This window comes from Anguilla anguilla, chromosome 12 (assembly GCF_013347855.1).
Source record: "Anguilla anguilla isolate fAngAng1 chromosome 12, fAngAng1.pri, whole genome shotgun sequence".
NCBI lineage: Eukaryota > Metazoa > Chordata > Actinopteri > Anguilliformes > Anguillidae > Anguilla > Anguilla anguilla.
In genome coordinates, this window is record NC_049212.1 from 24,557,735 (window position 1) to 24,576,153 (window position 18,419).

The window sequence follows — 18,419 nt, forward strand, 5'->3', positions numbered from 1 at the left end:
TATGAGTGAAGATTATTCATTCATATGTCATTTTTCAACAGTTGATCAATAACAGGTTTAATTTATTATAATTGATCTGTGTGACATTTCCTAAGCATTACTTTTAAAGTAAATATAGTCTATACCTCTGGATGACTCAAGACATAAACTTGATGTATCTTGTTATATCTTATCCAAATTTACAATGTGCTTATAAGTGCCTTTACATAACTTGTACCTACATATATTGCTAAGAGACTAATTTAGAGTACATAAGGGGGAATGTTATTTTTGGCTATAAACAGCAAACAATGCTCAAGGGCGATCTGAATTGAACAAACTGCAGAAAAATAACAGTCTGAAAAAGTCAGACGGACAGCAAATGAATACTTTGCCAATCTTCTGTTCCTGCCACTGCTGATGCAGGAGGCAGCCAGAGGGTGAATCCAGTCTTTTCTTCCTCAATCAATCACAGAACGGTTCACAGCAGTACATCCCTCTGAATTCACATGGCCTGACCTCACTCGTCATGACTAGAGGAGTCCAGCACGTGCTCAAACCTGCGTCCTGCGCTCCCGTTACCAGGCATGTGACTACGGCCATCTTCCATGTCCATCTGCCAATGAGAGCGGCCATCTCCGAGATACCCAGAGCCCCACAGTAGATCCTGTGCTGCCATTTCTATAAGGCACCAGCGCTGGAAAGGTCACAATATTTGAATCTCTGCTTGGGTGAAAGTAAAAGAAAAAAACACTGATAAAAACAGGTGAAAACTAAAAAACAGGAACAAAAAAAAAAGGGAATGACATGTCCGTTCATTTAAATATGCCTGGCCAGTGTTTGGCAAAAAATCGACTCACCATTCCCAAATTTTGGTTATCAAATGCCATTTAACTTCTGTTTTATGTAGATGTTGGATGTGTTTCTTTGTTAAAATGAGGTCACACAATTAGAGAGGATCATTCCCCCACCTCCCTGGGTTTTCTGTTCTCTGTTTAGCCTTCATCAGTGTGCACCAACAGGTGGATTGTGTGAGAATTCAGCCTCTGGCTACTGCAGCATGCAGCATACATCACGTGGGAGACAAGACAACAATCAGTTATTTCAGATTAACACTACAGATGTCATCTGAATGGGCTCACAAGGTCACAAGTTAAAAAAGAAGCCCCTCTGCACTACATTATATTTTTTAAAGAATATTCAATCTCGTGTTTAAAATGTTATACATTATATAATGTTTTGTAGTTTTTATGTTTGAATAGAAAGGTTGGTTTAAATTAAGAGTGTAAAAACCTTTGAAGAAAATGATGCATGTTTATTCATTTTTTCATCTGATTATTGCCAAAGTTGTCATTACGTACCCATCAAAGAGAACCTTTGATTTCTCAGTTTACTAGGAGAATAATATATCCATTTGTTACTTTTCAGTCATATGAAACGGCTGGTCTCTCGAACATGGTTAAAGCCTATTTAGATGGTTCAATGGACCTCCCATGATGGAAACTGTATCTGTATCAATTTGCCTCCATTAGTATGAACGAATAGATAATTATTCCAAAGCCCCCTCTAATATTTGAGAATTAAGGCAAACATGTTGTTGATGTTTACATCACTATTAAAAATAATAAAATCTTATTAAGGAAAAACAGAAAGGTCTGTGATGTCATTACCCCTCATTAACCATGCAGGGTGCTGCCGGAGATGACAAATGGAGCAAAGTAACACAATCACAAAACAAAGATATTGAGGAAGTAAAAACCTGGGAAGCCAGTCTTTACCTTTTAGCAGGAGCACAGATTTTATCATTTAGCCATGTTGTGAATGGATAGATTGAAATTCTTGAACCTGGTGAAATCTGAGCCTTTCCTCTCCTGCAGGAATTGCCGTTTCTTTAAGTCACAGCGTCAGTATGGCCTAGATTTAGCAGAGTCTCAACAGAGCCTCTCCTACCACTCAGGGATGGGTACAGTCACCTCTTCCATTCCATTCTCAGCCTCCTAGTCACCCCAGCGTGTTAACAGCACCAATTTCCTCTGCCGATAAGGACTGAGCGGTGTGCTGCCTCAACACACCCCTCAGGTGATCTGATGGGCCTTGTTTCCCCTGCTGAGATTCCACACCCCCAGTGTTTACAATATATCATATTTATATGTCTGTTTATTTAAGTCTTATTTTTCCTAATATCATGGCTGCTTTACCATGTGGCTGGTGCAGTCAGTGACACTGTTCTGGCTTTCGTTTTACCTCAAAATGTAACCCGGATGTGTTTTTTTAATTTATTTTTTTATTTTTTATTTTTTTACTTATGCCAGGCAGCTGGGTCATTATCCTCTTGACTAATCATTTGTGCCTGTGAACCAGACAGTGTGTTCCTCTCTGGATTAAAAAGGCAATTAGACTTGCAAAAAAAAAAAAAAAAAAAAAAAAAACATAACATCGAGTTTGGGCTCCCTTTGAAACAGTGTTATTTAATTCTATTCTTTTCAGTGAGGAGATGTGATTTCAGATTTGGTGTATTTTCTGATTAGAATACTGCTTACTCACAATATGCCTGGCTGCATACAGTAGTAATGTTTGAGTCAGTTATTTTTTAACCGTGCAAAATTTTGTGAACCCTTTACTTGGATTTCTACATTCATTACTCATTAATTGTCGTCTGATCTTCATTTAGTCACAGTAATAGACAATCACAATCTGCTTAAACTAATAACAAACAAATAATTGTACTTCTTCCTTTGGAAAAAGTATGTGAACCTCAAAATAATGACTTCTCCAAAAGCTAATTGGAGTCAGGGGTTCCAATCAATGAGATGAGATTGGAGGTGTGGCTAGGAGGTGCCCTGGCCTATAAGAAAGGCACACAAAATTTGGTTATATATATAACTTTTTTGTATGCCTTTTTTATATATATTGTGTGTGTGATTGTGCATTTATGAGTATTATTAACATGCAGTCCTGTAATTTACTTGCAGACATTGCAATTTGGTTTACATAGAAAATATTAAACATCTTTTATATATTTCAGACCTTGAAGGAAATTGGTTTCCCTTTCATTTATATTCACTGAATGTACAGAATAGCATTTTTACATAATTACACCTTTACATTTTACACCGGAATACATCTCTCTTTTGAATGCATTGAAAAATCAGTGTGCTGCATCTAGTTGATTAGCCCATAAGGGTTTGCTTGATTATAGCCTGCTAATTGTCTGCTGTTTATGAACTTTGTTTGGCCTTGTGTAGTGAAGATTACACTGTTGGCAGCTCAATTGTGGTCATTGATCAACTTGTTTAGTGCTTTGTATCTGCAGGGGTCATCTGGAAGAAAAAGAAACAGGAAAGAAATCTTTTAAATGTTTCTTACAGAATGAGTTGGTCTCCTTGGAGCTTGGAAAGTGGCCTGTGCTTATTGGACTAATGCTTATTGATGGTTTCATTTAAAAAAAAATATAAAGCAGAGAAACAAATACTGCAATATCACTTAATACCTTCGCTGGAAATAATCAATTGACATTAACCCCCCCCCCCCTTTCCCCTCTTATTTTCTCTTCTGTAGTGAACAAACACAAGCCCTGGATTGAGACATCGTACCACGGAGTCATATCAGAGAACACAGACACCGTCCTGTTAGATCCTCCACTGGTGGCCCTTGACAAGGATGCACCAGTGCCCTTCGCAGGTAAGACCCATGGGTGTCTGATCCAGTGAGCCAGGGAAAAGGGAGGGAATGAATAATCAGGAATGGAGACATCTGCAGCCACCTCCTGCTAGAGAAGTGACAGAGTGGGTCATGGCCCTGGCTGTCATGATTGGCTCCCTTCTCCTGGCTTTGAAGGATGCCGCTGATTGATTGGCTGCCTTTCTCAAGCATTTAAAGGAAACTTCTGTTTGTTTCCTTGGCCAAGATTTCTGCGGGTTGTGTGAAATACCTCAGCTGGCATTTGTGCTTCTGGTGTGAAACCACACTGTGCCTGACTCAGCTCGCTGTTTAAATCCCTGTCCTTCAAACAGAACTGGACAGGGCTCGTTTATTTGTTTTCCTTGCTCACAGACACTGTGAGGCATATCTCTGTGGTCATGCTGCTGCCACGACTGACCGAGAGGAAATGTAAGGTATAGTGAAATGACAGAGAAGCTGGTTAAAAAACCAGCCTGCAAGTGGCCAGCCTTTTACCCACTCAGCATATGGCCTGGGGCTCTGGGGAATCTCACCTCACTGTCCCTATAGCTGAGTGGCCACTAAAGACAGTTGGGTCATTGGCTGCTCATTGGGCAGGTGACTCCATCATTTAATCTGATATTATCTTGGGATCTTTATCTTGTGAGTTTTATCTATGCAAATTGTCTATGCAGCAGCTTGGAATTTTTTTTAAAAGATAATTCAGTAAGAATGCAGATGGGCGCAATGTGCTGTGTAATTAACCCAAGTTATTTTCCCTGAAACCTTTGTCAGCTAAACAAGGAGCCTGTGAACAGATAGCCTTTACACCTCATTAATTACAATGGCTGAAATTGAACTCTGTGGCAGCTATGAAATACTCATGCTTGCTTGTTGATGTGTATGTCTTTTCCGAAGCACGTCCCAACAGAGTGAACGTAAAGGTTAGGTTAACAAACAAATGCTGCCTATAATAAAAACAGATGACACAAACATGAATATACAAACAAAGATAAATTATTATAAATATGGTATCTTGGAAAGTTAATCGCGTATTGGAAAGCTGTGCTGGACAGTGTGTAGAACTTACGTTCCACTTATATCCTCTATTAGTATGTGGATGTGCAACATGACTGTATCGCTATTTACTGTTCAGTTGACCCATTGAGACTGTTTAGTAAAACAAATGTGCATATGCTGTTGCACCACTACTATATATGGAGTCTTCCAGGCACCTCTGCTGGGGCCAAATATGCTCTGATTTATATGCCACTTTATTCATAATCATACTGTAGCATCTGCTTTGACTATAATGCTGATGGCATGCGACTGTTTTTGTAGATACTGAATAAAGTATCTAATCTTCATAATAATCTCATCAATATTAAGATTACTGTATGTCAACTCCAGTATATCTGGCAGAAGTCTTTTCTGTTATCTTGTATTGACAGTCTACATGCTAATTAAGGCATTAACAGATATTAGTAAAATAGTTATTTAAAATGCATGCATGTTGTGAAGTTTGAAGCTAAGCTAATTAAATGGGTGAAAACCAGTTATACTTTTTTATAAATGTTTAAAAATGGTAATAATTGTCCACTTGCCCAGCTTCAGGCTGAATTTGTTGTGTATACTATAAAAGAATGAATTAACCATAATTGACCATTCACTAAACATATCCCTCTCCTAACTGTTCATAAATGCATAAGAGAGTTTAATAGGCAACAATAAACCATAATTAACCATTCATTAATGCACTGTGTGACTCTTATTGTAAAGTTGAAAACATACATCCCTTCAGTAACATTATCTAAAATTTTGAAATTATTTAATATTGTATTTATTAATACATTAGTTACTGTATGCACACCATTAGTGAATGATTAACGAATGTTAATTAATGCACCCTTATTGTAAAGTGTTGTCAATGTGGTGTATCTTCAGTTAATGATCCTGACATTTCATGAAAGTTGTGCATAGAAAGAACCAGAAACTTTATAGCCTTTTTGTTATTTATCATGGCATGATAATTCTTGTCAAAATGAAGCTCCTAAATACCATATAGAGCTGCCAGGGAGATTAAGTAAAGGAGCCTTCTTTCTTCCACCATCTCGGCCTTCCAATCCTGTCTGAAATGCTTCACTTGAAGCATTGTTATCAATCCTGGCTTTGTTTTGTTTGAGGAAAGAGACGTGTGTCCCCTTGGTACCACATTAATTACTGTGGGGATGTGACACGTGATTGCTAAGTGCCCATCGTTGTTGCCTGCTTTCATGTAAAACAACAATGAACCCAAAGTGTACACCACTTGCTGGAGCAAGCGGTCCAAGATGACTTGTCATTTCTAGGTAGGCGATCTCCATGGGGAACGGAGAGTAGGTCTGCTTGTATGCACAGAGTGTTCTCAATCAAATTACTTTGAAGGATGACTCTGGTTTATACTACAAGCCATGCAGGTTTCATTCATTTAGGCTGCCATTATGCCAGAGCTTCCTGTATCCATCCAGATTTACCACCATCTCCACCCCCTAGCATTATAGTGTTCCTGCAAAACCTGCAATTGTATGAATTGAATTGTATTTTTAAAAGAGACAAGAAATTCATCCAAAAAAGAAAAGAAAAAATGTTCTTTATGTTCTGGGATATAATCAAGTTTTAGATAATTAGTAGTCTGTGTGCTCATTTTCATTCCCTGTGTAATCAAAATCATATTTTAAATATTGTACATAAAGAACAAAGGAAATACTCATACTATATTGCAAAGACTATTTTATTCAGTTGAGGTTTTTAATGAGTTTTTAATCCTGAAATATTTTATAGACAATGTGATTATACTCCCCACAAAAGGAGGATTTGGTATTGGTCTTTTGGAGACCATGTTGCTTGTGTAAGTAACAGTGATTTATTTTTTAACTAATCGTGTATCTATTTAGTGGGCTGCGAGACTGAAGTGAACTTGATGTGTATGTCCATACAGAGCTGACATGCCATGTCAGATCTCCAGCACTCATGCTTTGTAATGACAAAATTAAAGGAAATTATTTTTGTATCTATAACGGAAGTATACTTCTTTAATATAAATTTGGTTCCCAACTTAGGTCCCGAGCAAGTCCAATTCCCACCCTACTTTGGATGGCCAACTGTCTGCAACCACAGCCACATTCATGCGTGAACCCCTCTGCTGATTCTGGACAGTGTAGGCATATTTACAACCCTAAGCTTACTGTTAATTTAGAGATTACAGGGAGGTAGGGAGGGATGGGGAGAGGTGCAGCCTGAAGAGGTGAGTCTTCAGGTGTCGCTTGAAGTGGGTCAGTGTCTCAGCTGTTCTGACCTCCACGGGGATGTCATTCCACCATCATGGGGCCAGAACAGACAGGAGACGTGTTCGGGAAGTGCAGGTGCGAAGAGGGGGAGGTGCCAGGCATCCTGAGGTAGCGGAACGGAGGGGTCTGGCTGGCATGTAGGGTTTGAAGATCTTGTGGAGGTATTCTGGAGCTGATCCCTTGACTGCCTGGTATGCTAGGACCAATGTTTTATTCAAGTGGAAGTCCATTCTATGGCTCAAATGGGAATAATTACCCACATTCATATAAATTATCTTCCACTAAAAGAGTATATGTGGTATGCAGTGAGAATCACAGTACTCTGGTCAATTAAAACAGTTTGTTTAGGAGATGGATTTACTATAAGAGAATAAGAGAAGTTTTTCAAACTGAAAATGTGTCCTATTACACCCTATTTGTTGATGTATTATAATTTTATTTTTAAAAAAGAATGGAGTCCTTGATAATCTCATTGGTTGTAGGGTATTTACGTCGGTTTTATTGGTAACAGTGAATATTACAGACATAGGCCAGGATCAATACTTGTCCTTAAATTTGTCTTAAAGTGTTAATTTCATTCTTCACAAACACAGTTTGGCATGTAGGATGTTTACTAAATTCACCATGCTGTGTCTGTGTGGAAGGAAATCAAAACTTGATTTTTAAACAAAGTTGGGGACAAATGTTGATTGAATCCAAGGCATAGTGTGGAGAATTATCTTGTAGGAAATCTCACAATGTGTTTTATTTATATGAGTAGCAGTTATAGCTACTCATCTACATTTTTACCCAGGAAAAAAGAAAATACATTGAATGACATGTTGCAGTATAAATCAAAGGCTGCAATTGGCAATCTCCAATTCAGATCTCTTGAATTCAGGTACCCAATTAAAATCCGTAAGAAATGTAATTTTAATTGAAGTTGAATGAAGTTTTACCAAATTTAGTGTGGCAGCTCTGAATCCAGCCAAGGTACTGTACATTGGTAGTTATCTGACTTCCACAGAATGCCCTTCTGAAAGATAGCAAAACTGAACAAAAAAACTCATAAATGCTGCACACGTTTTAAAATATATGACATAAATTAAAATTATACGTTATCTTCCTCAGATTTTGGTCATTTTGCTCATACATTTATTTTATCTACTTCATTTATGAAAATGTATTGGATTAGATGACATCTTTTGAGTTATTGTTTTATTTCAGAAAATGTTTTTTCATAACTCAGTTCACATTGGTTATCAGCCTTCCCCTCAGAACAATGTTTCAAGCCAAACATAGACAGGACTTTTGCCAAACTTTGCACTGCAGGAATACGATTGATTTTTTCCCCTACTACTTGAATGTGCCAGTATGAGACACATCGAGGGAAATAAACAAACTGCAAAATGAGCTACCCATCTAAAATGTGTCACATCTGTGCTTACTTTTAGCAAATTGTTTATTATACAGTGATATACTGTATACTGAAAGTGTGCAGTTTCCATGGATAGTGAAGTGAATTGTTCTTTCTTTTTTTAATCGACAAGCTAATTTGAGCCACTGTAAATGGATATTTGTTGAACTGTTGAGCATTGCAATGCAATGCTCCCAAAAAAAAAAAGAACACCCAGTTTCTGGAATGAGAGCATGCATTCTGTTACTACAGGTGAAATGGTTATGTTGAGTCAGCTACATCAGCAGAATTATGTGATAAAAGACCGTATTGCTTTCAGCAAGCCAGATTTACACTGCATTTTCATAATGATATTACTCATTATAGATGTTCTTCATGCCTGAAATCCTCCCCTCCCCTCCCCTCCCCGTCATGTTGGTGTGCAAACAGGTATAAAATGTGGACAATCAAGCTGTCTAATGTATGAACCAATGCATTACAATTTGTAATTAAAGCCGGTCATAGTTTCATCGTTTTAGAAAAAGAAGGATGTTTGCTCCGCTGCCTGTACTACACACCTCACTGCCCTTTCATTTATGCATGTGATCAGGATGAGAGAAGAGGACCGTATGGGGCTGCCCTTTGCAGGTTATTCAATTAATTATAAATTACAGTATAGCATTGTTTTCATGCATTTAATTATTGTTGAGACAGGTCCAGTGACTAGGAAGTGTCAGTGATGCAGAGAATTCCTCTAAAGCTCATTACTGAATCTTTTGTTCTTTACTGATGCTTGACTGGACAAAACCTGTCCGGTCACATGACAGTTAATATGCAAATTAATAGAATACCATGTGAATGTTAATTTAGTTCCTCCATTCAATCTGACCACGGCATAAATAAAATGCAATGGCTTCACTTTCAAACTAACTAGAAAACTTAACTTTTTAAAAATAATTACTTTTCTGCTGAATACGTACATTGTGGAGTACAGCAGAGTGCCAGCCTGACTGTTTCGGAGATTTTCTATTGGGACAAGTATGTACAGGCAAGGACAAATGTAAAGTCAAACAGACTTTGTCCATCAGATATCTCCTAGGTTTTTTTTAATGAATTTATTATTATTAATTAAAATTTCTCAAATTTCATGTGAGAAATCCCCACATGCCTTTCCCATAAGCCCAAGGCCATAGCAACTTAAACACAGCTCTCAGTTGTGCTTTGGGTTGCATCTGCTCTAGTGATTGATACAAATATTGAACCTGTAAAAAAACGCTGCTTTTATCTTAAAACACTCGGGTTCTGAAATCTATGTGATTTATTTATTTTTATCATCTGGATTTCCAAAAAGTACATTAATAATAGGCAACAATATCACCATTTGTTCTCATAATTAACATAGTAAACAGTAAAATACAGTAAAAAAATTAAACAACAAAAAAACAACAACGGTAAAATAGATAGAATGATACACCACAGATTAACATGTCCAGTCTGACTAATCCTTCAAGACAGAACAATCTGATAACAGTGAGAGGTGATGTCGTTCCCTCCTGTCTGCTGGCATGATGAAAGGTCTGTGAGATTCATTCCCGCTTTGTGCTGATGGAGCCTTCCTCTTTGCTCTCAGCAGGCTGCTCTCTCTCCAGAGTGTGATACCTCTTCAGCTATTAGACTTTTTGTTTGGTAAATCAATATTGCTAAACAGTAAATTAAAATACATTCTGTTAACAAAAGAAAAAAACATCCCTCTTGATGGCATTTCTTACTGTGCTCCAAAGATGGGAGCATGATGATCAAGAGTGAAAATGATTATTTTTCTCCAAGTGGAGTGAATCTGGAATGATTATGCCTCTTAGAGACAATCAGGTTGAATTGTGGAAGCTCATCTGTGAATTATTGAAGCTAACTAAATCATCAGTCTCTTCTCGAGTGTGCTCTGAACAGCTTTATTTCTGAATTTGTTATTTCTCAGAGTAGGAAAATCACATGAAAGCTTTCCGGAATGTGTATAGGCAGGGGCATGGATTTCTAGTGAACATCGGTGGAGTAGACTGCTATCACACCTCCCACCTGATCAGTGCTACTTTACGTCATAGTGCAGCAACAGAGCTTTCAAACTCTATGTAAGCAAACGCACATACTCTAGGGGGAGATCAAGCCCACATTGACTGTAGTAAAAGATGATGGGTGGGCACCCATAACAAAAGTCTACTGAAGTTCATTGCATGCACTTTCAGGGAAATATTGTCGAGGTAGGAGCAGTTTGACTACTGGCTTGTCAACAGAAAGCCTTGACTGGTTTTTTCTATTGAAAAGCCTTCCAAGCTGGTGCAAAAAGGGGAAAGCTATATTTTACAATGTATAGTAACATGGCATATCATTACAAGTGCCTCAAATAAATAAAGTCTTTCAGTTAAACATTCACAATTAAGTGAAATAATCTTGGCTTGACTCTCTCTTGAAAAATAAATGCATATACCACCTATAGGCCAGTATTTGTCCAGGCCTCCTTTTTGTCCATCAAAACCCTGAATGGCAGATAGGCTACAACATTCAAGACTGTGTTTTTGTGTGCTTTTATGTGTATGCAAGTATGTTTTTATTCTATTCTTTATGCATGTACATGTATAGTATATATATATATGTGTGTATGCATAGGTATGCACAGTATGTGTATGGATGCAAGTAAATGTATGCATATTTGTGCATGACATTGTTGTGATGTTGTGTACACACTGTAGTTATAATCGTCCAAGACAAATTCCCCCAAGGGACAAGGGGACAAATAAACTAGTCAATCAATCAATCAATCAATCTTTTGCTGCTATGAATTCCCTGGGCTATGAAATGTTATAATTTATAGAAAATATATGAAAAACAACACACATAGTCAGCAGTATAAAAGCAATGAATCCAGTGTGGATACATGGTACTTGATAACTAGCCTTAACAGCTATTAACAGCTATTTTAACAGATATAGTAGCTAATAATGACAGGTATGCTGAATTTGTGTGTTTATCAACTAAACCAAGAAAATATATTTCAATTAACTCCACAGTGTATATACTGTATGTACAGTATGCATGTATATTACCTGATTATTAAAAATAGTTTAATATCTTTTTTGGTTGGAATTTTATGGGGCATACAATTATACAACTGCTGTGTCCAAGAAGGAAGTACCAGCATGATATATAAAAAAATATATAAAATATCCTTCACACAGAAACTGTCTGGGCCAATCAAAAACTGAGACTGAAACTGACATAATTAAAAAAAAAAAAAAAAAAAACTGACACTACTTTTCTCACTAGATATATTGCATGCCATCATAAATAGCACTGCAATCAAAAAAGGCGAGTTGCCTCAGCATGTCTGTTTCTCGTTTGCGCTTTTTCATTTTCCCCACACAGTCAGGAGCCTCACCTTCCTCTCTGAAAGTGATTTTTTTTTGTGACAGAGCTTGTGGGGCCATTTTGGCGAAGAGCTCCATGCTGAGTGGCATCAGCGCTGCTCTTCGGCTGGCTCTGAGTAATCACAGGGACCTAATGTCATTACGGGGCCCAGCCACACCGGGGCTGACAGCAATCACTCAGGCCAGATGTCCCTCATGTACACTCATATGATTACTCTTTTTAATGGCCCTGAATACATCCCGCCTCGCCAGGGCTTCCGTCGGCAATGCAATTTCACCCCTGTAATCCACAAGATCAATATGAGACAGATCAGCTGAAGGCTCCAGACCCATATATCTCCCCCACGATATTCAAAGAAAGTGTCCCGTTATTTGATTACGCCTTAAACAGAGGAGAAAAAACACAATTTTCAGAGCACCATAAACATAAGGGAGCGGAAACATCAGCCAGTAAAAGGATCCTGGTAACCTGCTTAGGATTCTGAAACATCAATGTTCATGCAATTTATTTTCCCTTTTTTTTCTTCTTCAGGCTGTGGTGCATTTGTAGTGATGCTGTAGTATGAGTAAAATCACCATGCCCCATCTGCTGCTTCTGTTAGTCAGAAGACTGTCAATGGTTGGGTGTCCTGTGGTAGGACCCTGCCCTTAAAATCACTGAGTGTGGAGAACAGAAACTATTCCCAACCCCATGGTTTTCTGGTCCGCAGGAGTGAGAGCTGAGACTATTCCCAACCTCATAGCTTTAGATCCTCAGTAGTGAGTTTGTAGACTATTGTCGAGGAGAGAAAAACAATACACAATGACAACAGTAGCTGAATAACAGGACTAGACACATCCAGATAGACAATGATGAAATAACAACAGTAACAACAATGATAAAAAAAAACAAAGATAATGCTGGCGCACAACTACCAGGATGTAAAGCTACACATTGAAATGGCAGCTGTTGAAAAGAGTGATATCCTACAAAGACTCGGGGCAGCAGCCTGACCAAAGAAAAAAAATAAAAAATGAGTTGGAATACATGAGAGAATGTTTGAGCTCAATATCCCATTTCAGTGTCACAGATTATGTTTCCCATTTACTGTTACAGAATCTTTGCCCCTCAATTTTTATTTTCTAAATAATAGTGATGCTTAAGGAAATATAAATGAGAATTAGCATGATGTTGTTTAAAGTCTTGAAAATAAATAACTTGCTAAGCAGTACAGCAGTGTTCAGTAATGTATTCTGGGCAAAACAATCTTCCCAAAGAGTCATAAGTGGGGCCAAAGGTAAGATACTGCTTACATAGATAGCGAGTCTGCCACCAGCTACTGAAAGGAGACATCAGAAGGACAGCACCAGAAAAAAGCACAATATCCTCCTCCTCTTCAACACAAAATCTACAAAGACTTTTGCCTGTCACGGCTATAAGGGATCTGACTTTAGTTGGGTCTGACATCATTCTCTTACTGCAGTCGGAAGGGGGTCACCCATAGCAACGAAGGCATCCAAGATGGGACAATCAATGACATTTGACTGTGAGATGCAGTATGAGCAAAGGGTTTGATTGTGATCTTATTTAACACATAAGTTTACAGGTTTGTGTCTTTTATTTAACTTATTTTTACAGAAAATTGACATTATTCCATCTTACTTCTGATTCCTCTACTGGCTTTAGGCCTGATATGCGAGAGAAATCATTAAGCTCTTTAATAAGTGCTGCCAAGGAAAACACATCTGGACTTATATGGAAGGTAACATAATCAGCATAAAAAGACATTGACTCTATGCTGTTAATATCTGAACCTATAATATCAGTAGTATTTCTGATTTGTATCACCAGTATTTTAATGACAATGATAAAAAGATATACACAAAACAGGCATGCTTCTCTACCATATCTTGAGAGCTTAGTGGTAGCTGAGATGTGACCATTATTAATAATTCTGCTGACACGATCTTGATGCAGAATACATGAATCCAGTTAATGAAAGATTCACCAAAATTAAAGCACTGATACGTGAAATTCCACTGAACCTTGTCAAAGGCTTTTTCAGTATCAGCGATAAGTATCAAACCAGCCACATCTTGTTTTTCATAGTATTCAGTGATTTCCAAAAGGCATCTAATATTGTCACCATGTCACCAAATGCTCTTTCAAAAAGCCAGTTTGATAATAATATATGAAATACTGAATTACAAAGGTTATCCTTAATACAACACATTTGGCCAGTATGCGAGTTTCACAGCACAAAAGAATCAAAGTCTCCAATTGTTCAGTGTGGAGACTATTCCAGATTTCTTGGTTTCCGGTACTCAGCAGTGAGTGTGGAGACCACTCCCAGCCTCACAGTTTCTCAGCCTCCCGCTGCTGCCATTCTTGTCACTTTCCTTTTTTCCTTGGCTCCGTTTTATTTCTTTAGCTCTGATTATTGCGACCGGAAGCAATAATCACAATATTTTTGCATTATTTCTTTGCTTAGGAGACACCCCAAGTCATGCGTAAAATTAAAGAGTTTGCTGTGCAGCTGACATTTCACTAATACTATAAAACTGGATAATTGCAAACCCAAGTGATTGAAACTTCTGAATAAAGGTCCAGATATTAACTACAACACAACATGAAGCCATACCTTTATCTGCAATCAAATTGCCTGAAAAATTATACCAGTCACGTAACAGACGTGAGTGCCAGAACCAACTGCGCAACCGTTTTCAAATGCAAACAGGAGAACTGGGTCTTGTAGTCTTGTGATTGTGTGTACCAGGGTAATGAAATCTGTCTGGCAGGAAGCCATATTCAGTTATACAGTGAATTATGTACTTCAGAGTAACATACAGTATACTCCCTTAATTGTATATCTCAAGGGTGCCCTATGTTGTTTAAAAAGGGTTGGTTTGCGTGCAGGTTTTTGTTTTAGCCTAGAACTAAGACACCTAATTCTGCTTATCGAGGTCTTGATTTAAGACCATAGTAACTTGAATCAAGTGTCATAGTGTTGGTCTACAACAAAAACCTGCACTGGCCCTTTTCGGATAAGTCTATAACCTGCAGAATATTTTTTAACCCAATATGGATTTTTACCCTAAGGATCCCAAGTACTGCGGTGGCAACCTTTACAAATTGAAAAATGGTTAATAGATTTTCATGTCTAACTAGCTGACTTAGGGTATTTTAAAATAATCCCCACACAGTGGTAAACCACATCTGTGGCCTACCTCTCAGGCTTGACACAGCAAGAGCATTAAACTCAATAACTGGGATGACCTGGTGCTGACCTGCACCAGTGAGGCCATGCTGCTCTTGGTTTAAATCGTATCATCCCTTGAAAATACACTTTTATTGGTTATTGTCACCCAGTGTGTGACAAGAAAAACCCAAAAGAAACAATAATGGTTCCTTAATGTAGACTTCAGGATCATTGTGTGCTGCATGACATTGCTTAATTGAATATTTTATTCTGAAATTATTTATTCTTGGTGGTGGTTACTAATGATTATGGAGATGATAAATTTGTCACTTAAATTGGTCCTACTTAGTAATAATTCACTCAACATTTAGAGGGCAATTTATATTTCTGCTAATTGGATCTTTCTAATCATCCAGCTGTTTTTTTCAATGATCAGCAATATGCTTGCAGGCACGACTTCTCATTAGCTGCTCACTTTGGGGAGGGGGGGACAAGAAACTCCTGGAGAGTTGAGAAATGTTTATTTGCACCACCGCTGAAAATCTGGAGATGGAAGAATGCGGATTTAACAGGAGTGAAGTCAGTGCAGTGCGGTGAACGTTCATTTCCCATTTCATTATGATAGATGTCTCTGTGGGGAACAGGACTCTGAAGTGAGCTGTTGATATTAACATCGCAGTCAGAAATAAATATGGTTGGTCAGGCAGAACAAAAGTGGATGTTTCTGCTGCAGAGGTGTGTGCGTGCGTGCGTGTGTAAAGTTGATGTGTATGTGTGTTTTGTGTGTGTGAACATGCATTTCAGTAACAGGTTGTCTTAATGAATTCCTGAAAGGTGTGGAAGTATTTTCTTTGTAAAAAGAGTGAGGATGAGAGCGTGTGAGGCAAACTTGTGACTCATCAGTTCTCCCTCCTGAAAACTGTATGAAACAGTCTTTACCAGCTCCACATTGCAGCCCCGCTCATTTTAAATCCGCCCGTCTCTGCTGATATGTCAGTCCGAATGTGTTCCTGAACACTCGCTCTTTATTCTCTCTGACACACTGCAATTAAGATTTCCTCAAAATTATTATTCTGTTTTCAGTTTCAAAGATTTAATTAGTATGTGTCTAATTTGTGTGTGTGTGTATGTGTGTGTGTGTTCTTTACATACATCCAATGCTTAATGTTTTGCATGCTCTCTGAAGTGACATGCACTTTGAACCACAGAGCTGTGTTACGGAAGCGGATATACTTTGGGGTGTGCTGTGGATAGGCCATTAATTTTGGATTGTTGTGGGGCCCCTACATCCGCTCTGCCTTTCGTTGTTCCGGCCTTACCACAGAGGGTGTGCTTCCTGCACAGATTGATTTTAAGCAGGACAGCATAATCAAAAATGTCATAACACAGACATTGCTCAGGTAAAGTTTTAACAAATATGAGGGCGTTGAACTGCACTGCAGAGCACACCTGCTACCTTTTTCCAGTAATGCGGTTTTCCAGCTTTGCCTAAGATGACTTGGCTCCTGGGTTACGCTTCAAATAAAAATACACGGATAGATGTATTCAGCCTGGTTCTTTTAATCCACTCTTCAGTGCTCTTGGACACACATTCAGTGCTGTACACGTGGGTGTTTTGGGTATTTCAATGTCAGACGCCCTCGCCAAGCTGACACGAGTAAGGTTCACCAGGCCTCAGCGTGAGCCCAAGTGTCGTTGCAGCAGCCGACACTGACTAGGGGCAGGGCTGTTCACTCGCCTGCAGATTCTTAATTGCTTAGAAAAAAATGTAAACAGAAAATCTTATTTTTGTTTTTGTATAAAGCTACATGGTGCAACCAATATACACAAATAAATACAAATAAACTAACGTCACATTGTGTGCGTGTGTGTGTGTGTGTGTGTATGCGTGTGTGCATGTGCATATCTGTGTGTGTGTGTGTATGTGTGGCACATATGTTTACATGCAGCCATAGTACAGACGCTACTGATATCCAGCTCAGTTTGCCAGTCAGTTCTTTTTATTATTTTCAGGTGAAAAATGTCATTAAAATGTTCACGTTATGTCAATCTGGCTAAATTGCTGAAATGTCATAAAAATGTGTTGTCATATTTTATCAATAGTTTAATTAACTAGCGTAGTAGCAGTAGTGTTAGTCACTACCGTGTACACTAGCAACTGAAATCTGTTACGATTTCATAATGTCATTATTTGGAGTCAAAAGTAGTATTAGCTTTATACTTCTATGATAATTTGATATTTGGGCATACTGGTATGTAAACACACACACACACACATACATGTATATACTGTATATCTGTAAGTGTAGATGAATGATGGCTTTATATTTTGTATTTGTTTCATCCAGGCTAATATAATGGTAGCTAATCAGTGACAGGATGAGTCTGTTCAGTCGACCGCAATTCAATTTAAACAAAAAAGTTTCATTATGTATGACTGTTACAAGAAAAAAACTCAAGATAAAATATTCATGGTCTGTTTTTACATGGTTGTGTTATTTTGTTTCTTTTAAAGCAATTGCCTTGAAGAAGATGAACATTAACCACTGTTTATTTTAGGCTATTCAAAAAGTAGTCCTGAAAGTAGTTCACAGACATGTCACAATGATCTCAGAATATGATACAAATCATCTCTTGCAGCATACATTTATACCTTGTAAGCCAAAGCAAGTTGCATATGCAGGTGTTGCTTACAAGGTCAGATCGCACGTAGTGTGGGAGACATTTTCACACATTCCTGTAAGGATCTTACATTTGTGTTCTTAATTGTCACCCTCACTCTTTTTTATTGTTCTGAAAACTTTGTGAAGTGTAAGAGATGGTTAACTTAATTCTGTACATTTATTTTCCATAATGCCTCATAATTAATAATTAAGTTGGTGTCCTCCGTCCCCTTGAGTGCAGTGCACACGAGAGACACAAACTATAGGCTGAAGGCTAAATGTTTTGCAATTGTGTTTTCTCTTTTTTTCCTGCAACGACTTCTGTTATGTTGCCTAGCTTCACCTATTTTTATGTGTTCATTTGCCAGAATTTCTAAATGAAACATTCATCAAACAATGTCTGTAGCCTGTCAGCCTGATGAAAGCCTGATAATTATTGGAAGGGAGACGGCTCTCTGTTGGGTGCTTATTCGCTTATTTTGGTCCCCATGTTCTGTGTACAGTAAAGTCTCTGTGATGCCTTCAAGTGGGTCTGCTGCTGAAAAATGGTCTTTGGGCACCCAAAAAAAAGTGCGCTTTTGTAATGGCAAGGGCAAAGCTTGTCATCGTGTAGAAACAATAGTAAAATATCCCATCCCTACTCCTGACCCAGAGACATCCACCGGCTCTCTGTGCTGCCTCCACGGTGCCCTTGTTTGCCCCTACGATGCCCAGTGTGTCATAGACCCTGTAGAGGGATTGTGCAGCAAACCCCCTACATCCTAATTGTCTGGGCACACACATGGTCCTCCAGTGTTGCCTGCAGCGCCCACTGAGCA

General features: G+C 38.3%; 1 protein-coding gene across 2 annotated transcripts in view; it reads left to right on the top strand.

Moving 5' to 3' along the window:
- The window catches only part of LOC118209547 (calsyntenin-2-like), a 276,935-nt gene that overhangs the window by 134,648 nt on the left and 123,868 nt on the right, over nt 1-18,419 (top strand). For both annotated transcript variants that reach the window (XM_035384944.1, XM_035384947.1), the window contains exon 2: nt 3,538-3,660. In XM_035384944.1, coding sequence (XP_035240835.1) covers nt 3,538-3,660 — 123 coding nt within the window. The remainder of the gene's footprint in view (nt 1-3,537; nt 3,661-18,419) is intronic.